The 18,948-nt window shown below is 43.8% G+C and overlaps 1 protein-coding gene across 23 annotated transcripts in view; it reads left to right on the top strand.

Moving 5' to 3' along the window:
• The window catches only part of Zcwpw2 (zinc finger CW-type and PWWP domain containing 2), a 144,416-nt gene that overhangs the window by 80,655 nt on the left and 44,813 nt on the right, over window positions 1–18,948 (top strand). For 9 of the 23 annotated variants that reach the window (XR_010054512.1, XR_005488690.2, XR_005488689.2 and 6 more), the window contains one exon: window positions 6,587–6,684. The exons of 1 other annotated variant lie outside the window; for it this stretch is intronic. Coding sequence is in view for 11 of the 22 variants with exons in the window: in XM_039082848.2 (XP_038938776.1) it covers window positions 6,587–6,684; window positions 10,813–10,974 (260 nt within the window). In the remaining 11 variants the exon portion in view is untranslated. Of the gene's footprint in view, window positions 1–6,586; window positions 6,685–10,812; window positions 11,427–18,948 lie in introns of those variants that run through there. 13 more of the 23 variants (XM_039082852.2, XM_039082848.2, XM_039082850.2 and 10 more) reach the window with 4 other exon arrangements.

The following is an 18,948-nucleotide window of genomic DNA, read 5'->3' as shown; positions in this document are numbered from 1 at the left end:
CCTTCATGCCTTCAAAACCGGTACCATCTAGGAGACTCTTATACATTACCAAGTCCAGCTGCAGTACAAGGTACAACCTTGGCTATCACTGGAGCAGTTTCTTTGTGCTCTCAGAAAACACTTCCCAGAAGATTTCACCTCAGTGATGCTGAAGATATCTACACATATCTCGTCACATTAAGACCTTCCATTCCAAGTCCCCAGCATCATCTGCAGCCTGCACCAAGCAGCCCAAACACAGATTGAATGAAGGATTGACAGTGGGAACTGTAACAGGATAGGTCAAAGCAGTATGTGCACTATACATGTGAATGTATAGAAAATGCGACAGCCAACTTTAATTTTGGAGGCAAATTGGGTTATGAACTGAAGAAGGCTTAGAGGAACCCAGCCCTTCCTAGGACCATTTGTCAGGTACACAAGAATAGTTAAGCAGTGTAAGAAGAACTTTCAACAGACCCTGTAGAGAACGGTGATTTCATGGTAAATCCTTACATACACACACACACACACACACACACACACACACACACACTCATTAATAAGAAGTTTTCTTAAGTCCTCTGAGTAACTTAGACTTTTGATAATAAGCTATTCCATCACTTGAGCAGTGTTGTGGACTGAATGCAGAATGACCCCAGAGGCTAATGTTTCAGACATTGGAGGCTTTCTGGGGAAGGCACCTCTGGAGGAAATAGAGCCATAGGCATGCCTTTGAGGGTTACGTTAGCTTCCAAGTCCTAGCCCCACTCTGATCCCTGCTCGGCCTTGAAGCACGCTGCTCTGCTCTGCTCTGCCGCACACCCAAGCACTAGGTCAAGCAAACAGAGGTGGAAACCCTCTGAGTCTTGAAAAAAATAGTTTCTCCATATATTGTTTTTGCTAGGTATTTTGTCACAATGATGAGAAAATTAATCCAAGGAACAGTTGTCAGAAACCTTCCCAAGTGGGAACTGAACAGCCAGATAGCCCATTGGCAGTTAACCAGATGGCCTCCAAGAGAGCCTAGTTATTTTCAATGCACCACCAGCACTATGAGTAACATTTCACTCTAGCTGCGGGGAGCATAGCTAGGGAAGCCAGGACTCCTGCTCCAGAAGGCTTCACCCCAGTCATGACCACCTAGACACTCCACCTGGGTCTTGGAGGACATCACTTTGAGGATAAGACTCAGTCTGTTGTAAAAGAAGCAGCTTTTTTTGGTGACGAGTGAGATATACACTTACCTTTGGATATAAGGATAAGTTTTAGAATGCAGTTAGGAATTATATTGGTTGGAGAAAGTGGTAATATTTATAGTAATAGTAATAGTAGGTACTCCTTAAGGCCCATGACCTTATTAAGTATGGAAGGTTAACACTATTAGGTATGACTTCCCTGTAAAGATGTGAAAACACTCAATAATCCACTTTATTCTATCTCGTCATTGACAATTAAAGAGTAGGAGTCACTAAACCACTCCATGGAGTTCTCTCCCAGAGGAAACATCAGGAAGCAGTGGTTCCTTTTCATCCTCAACACTCCTTGGGACTGTGGGTAGGGCTCCATTGGCAGAGCGCTCACCTAGCAAGCACAAAGCCTAGGATCTCGTGCTCAGCACCAGAGAAGCCTGGTGTGGTATCTCAGGCAAGCCAAGGATGCATGAGTGATCCTGTGTAAAAACTAAATAATCATCATCTATTGCAAAGGAACCTTAAGGGACTGTGGAATGCGAAGCCCTAAATCATACACACAGGCGTACTGCACACATCCATGCATGGCTCAGGGATCATGGTGGAAGACAGAAAAATAAGAACCAGAGGTGCTGGGTGACTACAAGGAAACTTTTCTGGACAAAGCAGGGCAGTTTACTCTTAAGAGTTCACAGCAATTTGAGACATCTTGCACAAGACAAGTGAGGCTATGACAGACAGAACTCCAGAATGGAGATGGAAGGAGGGCACTACATCAGACTGCTGGCTGAGGAGCTCCTCACAAGTAGTAGCTGCTGGGAGAGAGTTGGTGTCCCTTACAGATGTAGCCATGGCCAGTAGACATCACCCTGCAGTGATGACCACACATACCAGAGGGTACAGGTGTCAGCTGATCAAGAAAACAAGAGAGATGGTCAGGCCGTGTGGATAGAAAGGTGAGATAGATCTGGAAGGGGGGGGCAGTGAATTTCATCAAACCCATTGTACAGGATCATCAAAGAAAAAATAAAAATGATAATGAAAGCAGATAAATAAAAATAAACACCCAACAGCATTGAAGAACTGCAAAACACTTTTCAAACTTTGGCATTTCTCTTAGTGTTTCTGTGGATCCATCCCTACTGTTAAAGTCCCTTCCTTGGGGCTAGTGGACGGGTGAGGTGAGCAGTGCTACTCTCCCTCCAAAGGCCTTAACAACACAGCATGTGATTTACCACAGGGAACCAAGGCCTTTACTGAGCTTACTGATAGAGCACGGCAGGAGTGTGGGTGATGTCTTTACCGAGTATGCTTGATGGCTTTTCCATACATGCAGAGATGGCGTCCAAGCATCCACATCCAATTTCCTCACAGCATTGTGGGCCTCCGTTCTAGTGCTTGCTGCTTGAAAGCCAATTCTTCAGAACAGAGAGCTGGTGAGGAAAAGAAGTCATTAATTCAGGGGCAATCCTTGCTTATGAAGGGCATGCCAGCATCAAAGCACCCACTTTGAGAAGCTGGATATACACAGAGCTTTGTTAGAGAAGGGAGAGTAGGGCACAAGGCTCCTGTGAGGGCTATCTACTGATGCCCAGTGGCTTCTGTAGTTCAGGGCGAGAGTCTCCTTTTTTCTTCTCCAGCAGGTGCATCATTGGCCTCTAAGGCTACTTCCTGCTGCTCTCTAGACAACCTTTCTTCTCTGTAGATTAAGCTTCATGGTGAGTGACATGTGTTGTGTTACTTGACTTGAAGAACTAAAGGACAAGGAGGATCATTCATGGCGTGGTCGTAACCTGAAGGAGCCAGCCTTGTAGGGTTTATGAGTGTAGAGAGAGATAATTTAACAGCTAGCACCTTAGTCACGGACATACAATCTTTATATTGTCTTCAGATTCAATAGGCTTTGGCCACTTAGGTGTTTTGTTGTGACTTTGCTTTAGAAATATGAATGCCAAGCAAAGGAAAGAGAAGTCACCTTGCAAAGGACAAATGCAGGCAACAGGACAAAAGTGTTGCTGTGGCTCCAATAAGGGTGAGGTCAGCCCTGCTCTGTGAAGGAAGGGACCTGTGTCCAAGTTCTTGGCCACAATTCGTCTCATACTCACATGATAGATTCTTACTTTCCTGCCTCAGATTTACTGTTTGGGATAGAATGTCCCTCCTCCCCTCCATCTCCCCTCCCTCTCCCTCCCTCTCTCCTCTCTCTCTCCTCCTCCCCTCCCTCTCCCTACTCTCTCCCATATTTTCCTTCTTCCCTCTCCCTTTCTACTCTCAACAGTGAGTTGAATCAAGTCAGGAAACTAAGGATAGTCATCAGATAGGCGACGATTGGTTGTACAATCAGCAAAGGCATCTCTTCTGTCTCCAGCTTTGGAGGATGTCATTGACCAATTCTGATAATGGAGTCTGCAGATTACAGTAACTGCCATTTCTTAAGAATTATTTTTTGAATTTCTGTTTACAATACAGGAATGCTTATAGAAAAGCAAGCTTCCTGTGGCTCTGGAAGCAGAAATCAACATCAGTCAAGTTGTTCAGAGTCCTGGCCAAGTGCTGAAGCCCTCCATTATTCTGTCTACCCTTTGATCAAAAGGCAGTGCAGACACTTTTCCAGAGTGCTTGCAAACAGAGATTACAGTGAACTTGGCAATGACATACCTCATCGTAACCTGATTGTGCTTTAGCCCAGTGTTAGAAGTATAAAGATGCTTGCTTGCCATTTTCTTTTATAGCATAGCTTAAAATCCATCTTTTCAACAGGGTATTAAATTTCAGTGTCAGTTTTCATAAACTCAGAATGTAAAGTAGGAAAATTATTGTGAGAGGAGAGTCAGCCCGAGGTAAGCACAAACAGTGGCCTGTGAATTAACAACTTTGGCTAGTGAAAAGGAATCTACCACAGTTGAAGCAGTGGAGACGGCTCCATGGGTCGGAGCACTTGTGGCTCAAACCTGACACCCTGAACTGAGTCCCCAGAGCTCATGGAAAGGCTGGACAGCACCCAGCAGTAACTGCAGCCCCCAGCAAGAGACAGGAGGAGACAGGAGACTGGAGCCAGCCTGGGCGAGCTGCGTGCACCAACAGCAATGGACATCCCGCTTTACCAAGGCAGAGGGAGAGAGCCTCCTTCTCACAGTTGTCTACTGACCTCTGCATGCATGCTGTGGCACACACACACACACACACACACACACACACACACATGCACACACACTCATACAGAGACACGAACGCACACACACAGACACGTGCACACACATACACAAATGCACACACACGCACATACACGTAAATAAGTAAACATTAATTTCATTCAATATGCTTTAGTACAAGCATTCATACCTCTAGCAAGTTGAGGATTCAGTAGACACGGTGAATCCATGTTTAAAATGAATCACCCAGGTGATTCTGAGTACTCCATGTCCAGAATGGAGTACTCTGTTGTCTTCAGCCGTAACCAAAGAAAACAGATGCTTTGGGAGGTCACCAACATGTCAGCTGCAAGCTTTGTTTGTCTTGCTTTTAAACGTAAGAGCTTACTCCTGAGCTTCTCTTGTGTTATTTCAAAACAAGTTTTGCAAATACCCTAATGTCGGCTGTGCAGAGTCCACAGTAAGAGGCTTCCTAGGCTCTGCGCACTCCCCTGAGTTCCCGGCCCACAGTGGGTGCACTGTGCACATGTATTGATTGAATAGACAGACGGTGCTTCTGCAGAGAGGTGCTGGTCAGCACATTTATGCAGATCGTGGTGTGTGTAAGGAAAACTGGTTTGCCTGTCGTACAGCCTGTGGTATAGCAATAAGCACAGGGGCTCTGTTTCTCAACTGCTGGTTTTTGGTCAACACTGCTATTAATAGTGCTTTATCGGGATTTAGAATTCCCTTTCTTTTGTCCTGCCTGGTTACATTTAGATGTTCCTTGGCCTTCCAGCTGTGCCAAGTGCTATGACTTGTGGTGACCTGCCCTGGCAGAGAAGAGGAAGTGTTGTGTCAGACTGCAGGGATCAGAGTGGAAGGCAAGGGTGTGACATTCCCTCCGGGTTACGCTGGCTTTGGGCAGGCTTCTGTCTCTGGTGCCAGGCAGCTGTCTTCTCTGATCTTTGCTTCAGCAAGACTTTGTGTCAACTAAAACTGGTTTTATATAGGTAGAGAATTCAACTGCATATTGTTAATCAGAATACAATTCTGTCATTATCATAGGCTCTTTCTTAGGTGGTGTTGGGGTTCTTGTTTTATCTCAACATATTAAATGAAATAGTAAACACATTTTTTACTTCATAGCTATCAAAAAAACATTTATCAGGATAATGTTTTTTTTTTTAAAATCATGCTGGGCAGTTAACATATGTTGTCACTTGGATTAGAAATGGATGGACCTATGGAGCCTTGGACCTGGCTCAGTAGTTAAATTGCCAGCCCTGTAAGTGTGACACCGAAGTCAGAATCCCCAGAAACCATGACAAATGTCAGTGGGCCACAAGCTGGCCAGAAGGACTGGCCATGTCCAGGAGCTCAGACTCCTTTCTTAGTAAATAAGGGAACAGAACAAGGGAAGATCACCCTGACACCAACCCCAGGCCTCCACAGGCACCCACAAAAGTGCGTGTGCACCCGCAGAGGCCCCTCTCACACAGAAAGGACAAGTGTGCACTCAGCCCAGCCGCTCTGCTGTGTGCTTTCCCATTCGAAGAGCAGCCTTTAACTCCCTGCGTGGGTACAAAGCATTCCAACCATCGTCACCCCCACACCCTCTCCTCCGAAGTCCATGCCCTACTTCTCAGCTCTCTTAACTTTGTGTCCCCCCACCAAAAAAATAATCTGGTAGTCTAGTCTCGGCGCTCATGGCGATGGGGCCATTTAGAGGAACACTGTGGACCTCAGAGGACATACCCTTTAAAGAAAACCAACTTCCCCCACCACCAACTGCCTATAGCTCCGTGCTTGTGATGTGAGCTTTACAAACATAATTGAACTTGGTACCCTAGAGCCCTAATTAAGAAGAAATATGCAACGACTTTAATGAGCTTTTTATATTTCAAAAGCATTCTATACTAAATACATATCAAGAAAATTAGCTATTCTTTCAAAGAATTATAAAAATTTACCCTGGAAATTCATAATAGAGTTTTGCAACAAGCAGAGGTCCTGTATAAAAACCTTATGATAACCAAAATTAAGCAGGTAAGGAAAAGCTATAAAAACCATATGATAACCCAAATTAAGCAGGTAAGGAAAAGCTATAACAAAATCTTTTACGTTTTAAGCTAAGTAAAGATAAATTTTTTAAAAAAATATTAAAGTTTATTCTTTCTATTTCTGTGTTACTTAGAAGAATTCTCTCTGGGTGGTTAAGGTTATGAATTAGATGGAATTGATTAAAGATGCAGCTATTACTGTGTTCATAATTTCCCTTAGTTGTCTCCGAGACAGAAGGTTTGCTGAAAGAACTGGAGAAAATGCTGCAGCAAGTACAGGAGCCCACGGCAAGAGAGGACGGGCCAGGGCTCGAGCAGGTCAGTGTGCGGAGGCACCACCCAGCCTCAGGGTCTCTGTCCACTTTAATCAGGCACAGCACCTTTCTCCATGTCTGAAGCTTGATCATCATGATATTAATAAACTAGAAGCTGTCAAGAAACCAAACTATATTCCTGGAAAACTAAGTGTCTGCACGAGGTAGCTCTAAGTTTAGATCTTGGGGTTGGGATGAAGGAAGGTGCAGGCTTCCTGTAGCAGAAGTGGACCTCACTCATCTGGCCATCGTGAAACAATGCCTGACCTAAATGAGGAGAAATGAGTACAAGAGTTCCCAGTTCATCTTGGAGGTTGTGCTGGTGCAGGGCACGTCATATCCGGGTGAGACAGGAAGCAGGGGAGAGAAGACAGGAGAGGCCCAGGGCAGGGAGCATGGGCGTGCTCCCAGTGACCTGCTTCCAGCAGCGGGGCCCTCTGGCCTGCCACTCCCTATCTCCCAGTAACACCGCTGGATTCTGACTTGAGTAGGTCAGCTGTGTTATGAATGTGTCATAGAACTCATGGTTGGTTAGCCCAAAGTCCTCACGGGCTGTCTCTACAGAAGCCCAAACTGACACACCTGCTTTCCGAATGCCATTAATTCTATGGAGATTTCTTAACCCAGTGATGTTGACAGTTGTAGATGAATAGCAGTCGACTCCCCCCATGCTTGCAATCTTTCCAGGTGAGAGAAGTGAGGTACACAGTAGCAGATCCCTGGAACAGGGGAGTAGCTTGGTGGGACCTTTTCTATCCCATCGATGCACTGAGACTTGTGCATGTCTTGGCCACTGAAAGGCAAAACCCCCCAGTGTTAACCAAGCAGAGGTGGAGCTCACCAGAACACGCTTCATTAATTCATTCCGATGCATACTGCGCCCCAGTCAAGAGAGCACACCAGGCCAGTCCCCGGTACAGTCACTGGAGCTTCATTACCTTATTATTACTTGTTAATAACATGGACCTAGTGTACATCCAGGTTCTGTTGCTGAGGACTGTGCCACTGCTCTAAGGACATGTCCTACCCAAAGAACTGTCTGAGGAGTTAGACCAGCCTCACTTAGTCCCTTAGCCGGGATGGAGACGTGGCTCTTTCATCCTGTTCTAGCTCCCCTGCAGACAGAGCCTTCCCTGGTGGTGTGGGCTCTCTGTGCAGTAGGAGCTGGCCTCACATGAGTCTGCCTGTCTCGGCTGTAACTCCTGAGTGCTGGAATCATTGGTGCTCAGCTAAAGATGAGTCTTTAACGCCCTTCTTACTGAGTTAAAGGTTAAGGAAAGCATACAGAATCTAGCATCCTGGAAATGAATGTGTTAGAGGAAGTAAGCATCAGCCCTTGCTGACTTAGAAAACCCAGAAAGTTCCCAGTCAGTGCCAGCAGCGCAGCTGCCCTGATCTGCAGGCTGAGTCAGCCTACAGTGCTTCTCCGCCATGCTTCCAGTACACAGGCTTCTTCCCATGTATGGCTGCACTTGTAAACAGGGTGTGTAGACTGGTGACATGGGTTATATACAAATTGTGTGTGTGTGTGTGTGTGTGTGTGTGTGCGCGCGCGCGCGTGTGATATGTGTGCGTGTGTGATATGTGTGCATGTGTGATGTGTGAGTGTGTGATATGTGTGTGTGTGATATGTATTTGTGTGTGTGTGTAATATACAGCTATCTATACGGTAATACAAATTATAATGCAAATATAAGTACACACATTACTCCTCCTTAGCCATTGTGTGCTCAGTTCAACACTGCATGGTTTTATGCAGTGTGTTTTGTGTTTTGTGGTTTTTGGTTTTTCCCCCTTTTTTCTTTCCTTTTCAGTCCCAGCAGTTTGTCTTTTCAAAAATACAGCCTGACTGGTTTTTATAGTGACATCCTGGGGTTTTTACAGCCATAGATTCGCTTCTGTTTTGCCATTAGAACTATTAGCTTGATGGAATAGAAATCACTTTTGATTTTTATTTCTAATGCTCACATGCATAGTTTTAATACAGCCCCAGGTAGGCCTTCTTTTGTTTTAGATTCTTATATTGTTCTGTGTTTCAAAGGCATTTAGGAAGTGTGGGAGTTACTTATTTTACCTCACCACCAGGTGAGCAGCTCCTGCAGGCTTCACTGGTAGCTCCTGAAGGGCTCTGGATGCCTGGGCCTCCTCACTGTTAATGAGCAGAGCAGCCATGAAGCCAACCATTAAAGTGCAGCGATTTCCACCTTAAAAGTAAAGAAATATCACATCCCCCTGGGATTTGTTCTTTTATTTCTTCTTTCTTTTCATTGTTTCTGCAAAGAATGTGGCTTCTACTTAAAACTGGAGATGTTCCCAATCTGCACTGTGTTGATTCTGAGCAGATGCCATGTGACCCCTTTCAGAGTTGTGAATTTACTGTTTTCTTCGTCATGAAGGCAGAGAGCGCACATGCCCACCCACAATCAAAGCTCTTCTCTGTGTGCTCTGGTAGATGAGCTTCCTCCCCTGAGCCCCTCCCAAGGACGCTCTTCTTTAGCTAATGTGAACACTGCTGACAAGCTGGTCTGACTTGGCAACGATGAGAAGTTAATCAGACTTTGGTATAGCCACCTCGTTTTTAAATAGATAATCTGAATGCAAATAAGGATGTTTGCCAAATAATTATTTGGGTTAAAAGACACATATTATATCAGGAACTGCATGCATATCCTTGTCTTTTCATCGCATGAGCTGGTCTTTCTGTAGTTGGTCTTGAAACTGAGACTCATGTTAGTAGATGTGTGCACAGTGCGTCACTACTGCCTTTCCCATCTAAGCTATAACAAGGACTATTGTGGGTAAAGTAAATACTTATTAAAAATGGCCACAGAATATGTAACTAAAGCTATTTTAATATGTATTTCATATAATATTTTAAAAAACTAACCAATATAGAAAACTCAGATGGAAGATCATAGTATCCCAAGATATAACTGAAAATATGAGGAGATGACATGGGCAGTGTGACAGTGTAGACACACACGCACTCACGCACACACTCACACACACTCACACACACACACACACACTCACACAGACATGTACACACGCACACATATACACTCACACACTCACACACAAACACACACACACTCACACACTCACACACAAACACACACACACTCACACACATATACACACACACTCACACAGACATATACACACGCACACACGCACACACGCACACACTCACACACAAACACACACACACTCACACAGACATATACACACGCACACATATACACTCACACACTCACACACAAACACACACACACTCACACACTCACACACATATACACACACGCACACATATACACTCACACACACTCACACACTCACACACATATACACACATATACACACACTCACACACAAACACACACATATACACACACAAACACACTCACACACATATACACACACGCGCACACACACACACTCACACACACACTCACACAGACACTCACACACAAACACACACATATACACACACACAAACACACTCACACACATATACACACATATACACACTCACACACAAACACACATACACATATACGCACACTCACAAACATACACACATACATATACACATACACACATATGCACACTCACAAACATACACACATACATACACACATACACATATGCACACATACACACACACTCACACTCACACACACAAACACATATACACATGCACACACATACATACACACATATACACACACGCACACACTTACATACGCACAAACACTCACACTCACACATACACACACACATACACACACATACACACACACTCCCACATACACACATGCACCTGTGCATGTCTTTAGTGGACTTCATGTTATATACAACACTTATCACCTGACCACCTGCACAGAAAACCCTGTGCACTGATGTGTGGGAGGAATACTGACCTCAAAAATGAAGCAGTCTTCTGTAGCTGTGGTGAGCTGTGTGGAGGACCTGCTGTAGCTGTGGTGAGCTGTGTGGAGGAGCAGCTGTAGTTATGGTGTGTGGAGGACCTGCTGAGGCTGTGGTGAGCTGTGTGGAGGACCTGCTGTAGCTGTGGTGAGCTGTGTGGAGGACCTCTGTATTTTGATCAACTGTACGGCTCTTTTTGCAGTTGTCTCAGTGCAGCCTGGAAGCTCCGACAGGCAGTCCATTTGAGAGTTGCCATGAAGAGGACTGTATTGTGTCTGACTGGACAGGACTTAAAGCTGGGGAATGTATTGAGACTGTAACTAACGGTTTAAAAATGATAGAAGCCCTAATATCTGAATTTTAGGGTGGTACCCAAAAGTTAATTATAAAAACAGTCACAGTCTTTATATTTTGTTTTCAAATATCTTAAAATGTTTAATGAATTAGGGATAAAAATTGGTATTTGTTATAAATTTTACTTTGTGAATGTCCATGACTGTGGGAGTGTATCAAATGGCATTAAGTTATAATTAGGATTAAAAAATCTTTATGTTTGTATTTGTAAACTTTTTGTTTGCTTTTATTTTACAGTTGTTTATGAAACTTAATCGTAAACAAGTGCTATACATGAGTGTTTCACCCTTCTTTAAATATGACTATTGGAATGGCTACCTGTTCTGTTAACAAGTTTCAGTGAGAACTCAAATGTAACACATGTACAAAGTGTTTTTGTAGTTCGATGGAACTTTTAAGCTATAAGGAAATATTAAAGATATAGTCATATAATAAAGTTTGAGAATTCTCAAAAGACAAAAATGTCAGTTGTTTTATTGCATTGGAAACAGTTATTCCTCCACATGGCTCCTAAGCGTTGCAGACTCTGGAACTTTGGAACATCCGGGTCCTGGCCCCTCCCTGCTGAGTCAGTGTCTGTGCGGGTGAGGCTGGGGTGCGGAAAGCACATCAAGGCAAGTCGGCGCCTTCTGTATGAGATGCCCCGTGCTACAGGGAAGGCAAATGCATGCCATTCCTCAATGGTGTCATGAGCAGTCACAGTGCATGTCCGTACTTGAAGATAAAAATAGCGGGCCACCTAATGAAGATAACAGCCACACACCAGCGGGGAGGTGTTAGAAATGGAATGTGGCTTCACAGAGAAGAGCTGACACGAAACTACCCTCAGAATGAGCTTCATTAGGAGAGAGCCTCAAACCATGGAGAACCATGATCAGGCCTCGAAGAGGGACAGCGCTGTGAGAGCAGCTGCCTACTGTTACATCCTAAGCTCTGAGATGACAGACAGACCCTTCAGGACCAGAGGACAAAGGCCTCTGACTCATAGACACTGAAGCAGGTAGCAAGTTCCATTCCCATGGCTAAATCTGACCTACCCTGTGTGGCCCAAAGCAGGAAGGCACTAATAAAGACCAGCAGTAATGTAAGGTTGTTCCTGGTCTAAGAAGTGAGAGCGGAGCCTGCTCTCAGCAGCTAGTGGGAGGGAGAATACAAGGCCACAGCACAGCCTGCTTTATCATCAGCTCTTCTCAGGAGAGAGAACTGCAGGAAGGGGTGCGGCCTGATTCTGAGAGAACAGGAAGCAGCTGAAGGGTCTGTAGCTCACCAGTGAGAGAAACGGGAGCAAGTAAGCAACCCTAGTGAGGGGCCGGCAGGTTGGTGACCACAGAGTTAAGGCCGGTTCTGTTCAAGGAAGACCTGGATGTCCCAGCGAAGGGCAGCACTCCGTGCAGAAGAGCCATGTCTAGAATTAAATGCCCAGTCTGACCATGGGACTGACTTGTAATCAGACCATAGTGAGGCTGGCATGCATGAGAGGGCAGCAGACAGACATTACTGTGCCAGCCTCTGCCCCCGTGTCTGAGGGAATCCATTGCCCTGATGTTAGCTCAGATTGTCAGCCTCCACATCAAGAGCCTTAGGGGTGTCAGCAGGCAGCCAGTGACTGGCTGGTGAGGTGTCTGCACAGTCTTATTAAACCCCCAGCTTCCTGGAAAGAACGCACCACCACGACAGAGTTTTCAATGGCAAGGGTCTCTGTCTGACAGGGATGTCACAGGTAGATACTTTCATTTGTCCTCCATGAAAGCTTGGTATCATTTTCGTCTGTTCAAGTCAAACTTACAAACCTTATTACTTCAAGTTCATCGGATGCTTACAACAGCCCCCTTGGTTCTCTCTGTTCTCAGAATCGCGTTGGTGAGGAGCTAATGGATTTTTAACCAACTCAAGCAACTGAAAGGTCTGGTCTGTAGTGCATCAGACACATCAGACAGCTGCTGTTAACTCTCTGAGAGCAGTGGCTATGACAGGAGTTCCCCGTGTGTGTATGTCTGTGTGTGTGTGTGTCTGTGTGTGTCTGTGTGTGTGTCTGTGTGTGTGTCTGTGTGTCTGTGTGTGTGTGTCTGTGTGTGTGTCTGTGTGTGTGTGTCTGTATGTGTGTCTGTGTGTCTGTGTGTGTGTATGTGTGTGTGTCTCTGTGTGTGTATGTCTGTGTATGTGTGTCTGTGTGTGTGTATCTGTGTCTGTGTGTGTGTCTGTGTGTCTCTGTGTGTGTCTGTGTGTGTGTGTCTGTGTGTGTGTATCTGTGTGTGTGTATCTGTGTGTGTGTGTCTGTGTGTGTGTCTGTGTGTGTGTCTGTGTGTGTCTGTGTGTGTATCTGTGTGTGTGTCTGTGCGTGTTTGTGTCTGTGTGTGTGTCTGTGTGTGTGTGTCTGTGTGTCTGTGTGTGTGTGCACGTTCGCGTGTGTCTGTGTGTGCATGCGTGTTCCTAGAGGTGAGGGCTATATGAGTTTTATGACCTGCCTGCCCAGTGCATGACTTACATGTTGACAGTTACCACTTTGATATTGACTTGACATTTCCTGGCGCTGACAGTCTAGCAGGAATGTGTCGCTTTGTATTCTTAGATACCTTTAGGGATTGTTTGTTTGTTTGCTCTCCCTAACTCCTCCCAGACTCTTTACAACAGGCGTCCGCTACAATTCTGTAAGGTATCCAGCAAGCTCCAAGCGCTACGATCAGACAATTAAAACCTCTCCTTTGAGCTGGGACGTCTACAAGGCTCTGTCCATCTGCTCGACTGGTTTCAGTGAATCTCACTTATGTCTGTGGTCAGCCTCAAGTCTGCTTGGCCAAGGCTCCATTGACCTTTGTAGGCTCCCCCTCATATGTCTGGGGAGCAGACAACTGCTCTCTGACCTAGAGCATCCCTAGGTGGGGATGTCAGCGCAGTTTGATTCTGCTTCATATTTCACTTTCCCTCTTGCCCCAGGCTAACCCAGACTTGTTCTCACGAAGACAGCAAAGCAACCAGAGTAAGAAAGAGCCTCACTGTCAGGTAGTTGGCTAGATATTAACAAGCTTGGAGGACAGGGTTTCTGGACCCCTCTCCCTAATAATTACAATGATACAAAGTCAAGGACTAGAGCAGCAGGGTTCTAATTAGTCCTCAGCTGCCCATGGGTCATCGATAGATAACGAAAGTGGGTTTCAGAGCCCCAAATCCTACATGCTTTCCATCTAGAAGTGGGCTTTCTGATTAAAGAACAAGGACATATGGTGATTCCTCATCTCATTAGAAGGAACCCAAGTGGGTCTGTCAATCACCAGGACAAAGCAATGTCCCCCGCCACAAGAAGATCTGCTTGTAGAAAAGTGACATAAGACATGCTTGGGATATAGATCAGTACGATGGCCCCTTTGGACATTGTCTAGTCTTACCCCTCGAGAATGGGTTCCGCATAACTCTGATCTATCTCCTACCTATGTTCTACATAGCATTAAGCCTTACCTGAATTATGGAAGGCGCAATGATCTGAGCGATGAGGAGAATCCAGAGAAAGACCCCAGTGACAGTGCCAGGCAGGGAAGGATGCTTCTGTTTGTACCTGCCACTTGCTCATTAAAGAAGAGAATGTTTCACTTGCTGTCTTAAGAACGTCAGACAAATTGTCGTTGATGGCTGAAACCCTCACAAACTTACTTTCAGGTGAATATGTACTTTGAAGAGCATTTATGAATTTATAGCCAAATAGAAGTCCCCACTTTTTCTTTTTAACAGTTAATGTAGATATTTGCATACTATAAAATTGTTCTACAACATGGTTTTACTAGTCCCTTGATATTTTATTACACTTATATCGACATATAGTGAATTATCCTCTTACACTGGACATTTAAATTGTTTTAATTTTCATAATTATAAACCACTTTTGCACAAAAATACATCATTCCATTCTTGCATGCATGTACAAGTGTTTCCTAGTCTGTCTTGAGAGACAAATTAATGGTCCAGTACCAACGTACAGTTTTAAGGCTATCTGTGCCCACTGAGTTTTATCAGCCAAGTCAGGCATACACAGGTTTCTGAAGGAGGACATTGCTTATAACTATGTTGGGCTAAGCTTCACTTACAACCAGGGACTATGAGATGGGCAGGCTGCTGTTTTCTTTGGAGCTTTTGTCTTGTTTTTTTGCTAATTCCTTAAAAAGTGGTCAAAACGAGCCTCAGAGTAGCTCATAGAAGAACATCGTATAAAAGTAATAAATTAGATGGTCGGTAGGGACAGCATATATTAGAAGACATGACTGGTCTCTTGCTTCAGTCGTGACATGTATTTTCAGTAAATCATTATGAAGAAATATCAGTGGAGAATCACTTCTCTATGAAACAGTCTGGTGGGATGATAGAATTTTGGGCCATTTCCATGTAGGCATAGACAGGGAAGTAGCTAGCACTCCAGAGGGACATCACTGTGAAGGTCCTCGATGAGCTGGTCATGCGGCTTGCCTCTTGCATCATGAGCCTGACCACTGAGTGTTTCCTACTAGACTCTACCTTCCTCTGGGTCACATCGTTAGTGTTTATAATAAAAGCCCGTTCTTCCACCCGTGTGTGTGTTTGGTTGATGTTTTTCTCTTTTATTGGATAATTTTTATTTACATTTCAAATGTTATTCCCTTTCCAGGTTTCCCATCCATAAGGCCCCTATTCCATCCTCCCTCCCCCTGCTTCTGTAAGGATGTTCCCCCACCCATCCACCCACCCCTTCCCATCTCCCCACCCTGACATTCTTCTACATTAGGGCATCAAGCCTTGGCAAGACCAAGAGCTTCTCCTCCCATTGGTGTCCAACTCTGCTACATATGCAGCTGGAGTCATGGGTCTGTCCATGTGTACTCTGGGTAGTGCTTTAGTCTCTGGGAGTTCTGGTTGGTTGGTATTGTTGTTCTTATAGGGTTGCAAGCCCCTTCAGCTCTTTCAATCCTTTCTCTGACTACTCCAATGGGGACCCTGTTCTCAGTTCAATGGGTGGCTGCCAGCATCCACCTCTGTATTTGTCATTGAGAGGCTTTGGCAGAGCCTCTCAGAAGACAGCTATATCAGGCTCCTGTCAGCATGCACTTCTTGGTATCAGTAATGTTGTCTGGGTTTGGTGGCTGTATATGGACTAGATCTCCCAGGTGGGGCAGTCTCTGGATGGCTTTTCATTCAGTCTCTGTTACAAAATTTGTCTCTGTAATTTGTCCTGGTGAATATTTTTGTTCCCCCTTCTAAGAAAGACTAAAGGCATCTACACTTTGGTCGTCCTTGAGCTTCACGTGGTCTGTGGATTTTATCTTGGGTAATCTGAGCTTTTGGGCTAATATCCACTTATCAGTGAGTGCATACCATGTGTATGTTTTTTGTGATTGGGTTACCTTACTCAGGATAATAAATTCTAGTTCTGTCCATTTGACTATGAAGCTATTGTTTTTAATAGCTGAGAATTACTCCATTGTGTAGATGTACTGTATTTTCTGTATCCATTCCTCTGTTGAAGGGCATCTGGGTTCTTTCCAGCTTCTGGCTATTATAAGTAAGGCTGCTATGAACATAGTGGAGCATGTGTCTTTGTTGTATGTTGGAGCATATTTTGGGTATTTCCCCGAGTGGTATAGATAGTCCGAGGGTCCTCAGGTAGTACTATGTCCAATTTTCTAAGGAACCTCCAGACTGATTTCCAGAGTGGGTGTACCAGCTTGCAATCCCACCAACAATAGAGGAGTGTTCCTCCTTCTCCACATCCTCACCAGCATCTGTTGTCACCTGGGTTTTTTTTATCTTAGCCCTTCTGACTGGTGTGAGGTAGAATCTCAGGGTTGTTTGGATTTCTATTTCCCTGATGACTAAGGATGTTTAACACTTCTTTAGGTGCTTCTTAGCCATTTGATATTCCTCAGCTGAGAATTCTTTGTTTACTTCTGTACCCCATTTTTAATAGGGTTATTTGATTCTCTGAAGTCTATCTTCTTGAGTTCTTTCCATATTATCCCTCTATTGGATGTAGGATTAGTAAAGATCTTTTCACAATCTGTTGGTTGCCATTTTGTCCTAATGACAGTGTCCTTTGCCTTACAGAAGCTTTGCAGTTTTATGAAGTTCTATTTGTTGATTCTTGATCTTAGAGCATAAGCCACTGGTGTTCTGTTCAGGAAAATTTCCTCAGTGCCCATTTGTTCGAGACTCTTCCCCACTTTCTCATCTACTAGTTTCCGTGTATTTGGTTTTATGTTGAGGTCCTTGATCCACTTGGACTTGAGGCTTTGTACAAGGCAATAAGAATAGATCGATTTGCATTCTTTTACGTGCTGACCTCCAGTTGAACCAGTTGAAAATTCTATCCTTTTTCCACTGGATGGTTTTAGCTCCTTTGTCAAAGATCAAGTGATCTCCCATCAATTTACCTGCCTGTCTCTGTACTAATACCATACAGTTTTTATCACTGTTGCTCTGTAATATAGCTTGAGGTCAGGAATGGCGATTCCCCCAGAGGTTCTTTAATTGTTGAGGATAGTTTTCAATGTCCTGGGTTTTTTGTTATTCCAAATGAATTTCCAAATTGCTCTAACTCTATGAAGAATTGAGTTGGAATTTTGATGGGGATTGTATTGAATCTGTAGATTGCTTTCAGCAAGATGGCCATTTTACAATATTAATCCTGCCAATCCATGAGCATGGGAGATCTTTCCATCTTCTGAGATCTTCTTCAATTTCTTTCTTCAGAGACCTGAAGTTCTTGTCATACAGATCTTTCACTTGCTTGGTTAGCGTCACACTGAGGAAAGTTTGGACAGTATTGGTATTATGTCTTCTATGAAAGTCTGATAGGATTCTGCACTAAACCCATCTGGTCCTGGGAATTTTTTTTAGTTGGGAGACTTTTAATAACTGCATCTATTTCTTTAGGACTTAAGGGGTCATTTAGATGGTTTATCTGATCTTGATTTAACTTTGATATCTGGTATCTGTCTAGAAAATTTTCCATTTTCTCCAAATTTTCCAGTTTTGTTGAGTATAGCCTTTTGTAGTAGGACCTTATGATTTTTTGAATTTCCTCAGATTCAATTGTTATGTCTCCCTTATCATTTCTGATTTTGTTAGTTCATGTACTCTCTGTGCCTTCTACTTAGTCTGGCTAAGGATTTATCTATCTTGTTGATTTTCTCAAAAAAAAAAAAACAGCTCCTGTTTTTGTTGATTCTTTATATAGTCCTTTTTGTTTCTACTTGGTTGATTTTATCCCTGAATTTGTTTATTTCCTGGCATCTACTTCTCGTGGGTGTATTTGCTTCTTTTTGATCTAGGGCTTTTAGGTGTGCTGTCAAGCTGCTAGTGTATGCTCTCTCCAGTTTCTTTTTGGAGGCACTCAGATGTATGAGTTTTCTTTTTAGCATTGCTTTCATTGTATCCCATAAGTTTGGGTATGTTTTGCCTTGATTTTCATTAAATTCTAAAAAGTCTTTAATTTTTGTATTTATTTCTTCCTTGACCATGTCATCATTGAGTAGAGCATTGTTCAGCATCCATGTGTATGTATGTAGGCTTTCTGTTGTTTTCGTTGTTATTGAAGACCAGACTTAGTCCATGGTGATCTGATAGGATGCATGAGATTATTTCAATCTTCTTGTATCTGTTGAGGCCTGTTTTGTAACTAATTATATGGTCAATTCTGGAGAAGGTACCATGAGGTGCTGAAAAATAGGTATATTCTTGTTTTGGGATGAAATGTTCTATAGATATCTGTTAAATCCATTTGGTTGATAACTTCTCTTAGTTTCTCTGTGTCTCTGTTTAGTTTATGTTTCCATGATCTGTCCATTGATGAGAATGGGGTGTTGAAGTCTCCCACTGTTATTGTGTGAGGTGCAATTTATTCTTGAGCTTTAGTAAGGTTCCTTGTATGAACGTAGGTGACCTTGCATTTGGAACATAGATATTCAGGATTGAAAGTTCATCTTGGTGGATTTTTCCTTTGATGAATATAAAATGTCCTTCCTTA

Source organism: Rattus norvegicus, chromosome 8 (assembly GCF_036323735.1).
Source record: "Rattus norvegicus strain BN/NHsdMcwi chromosome 8, GRCr8, whole genome shotgun sequence".
Classification (NCBI taxonomy): domain Eukaryota; kingdom Metazoa; phylum Chordata; class Mammalia; order Rodentia; family Muridae; genus Rattus; species Rattus norvegicus.
This window is presented reverse-complemented; position numbering and strand designations above follow the sequence as displayed.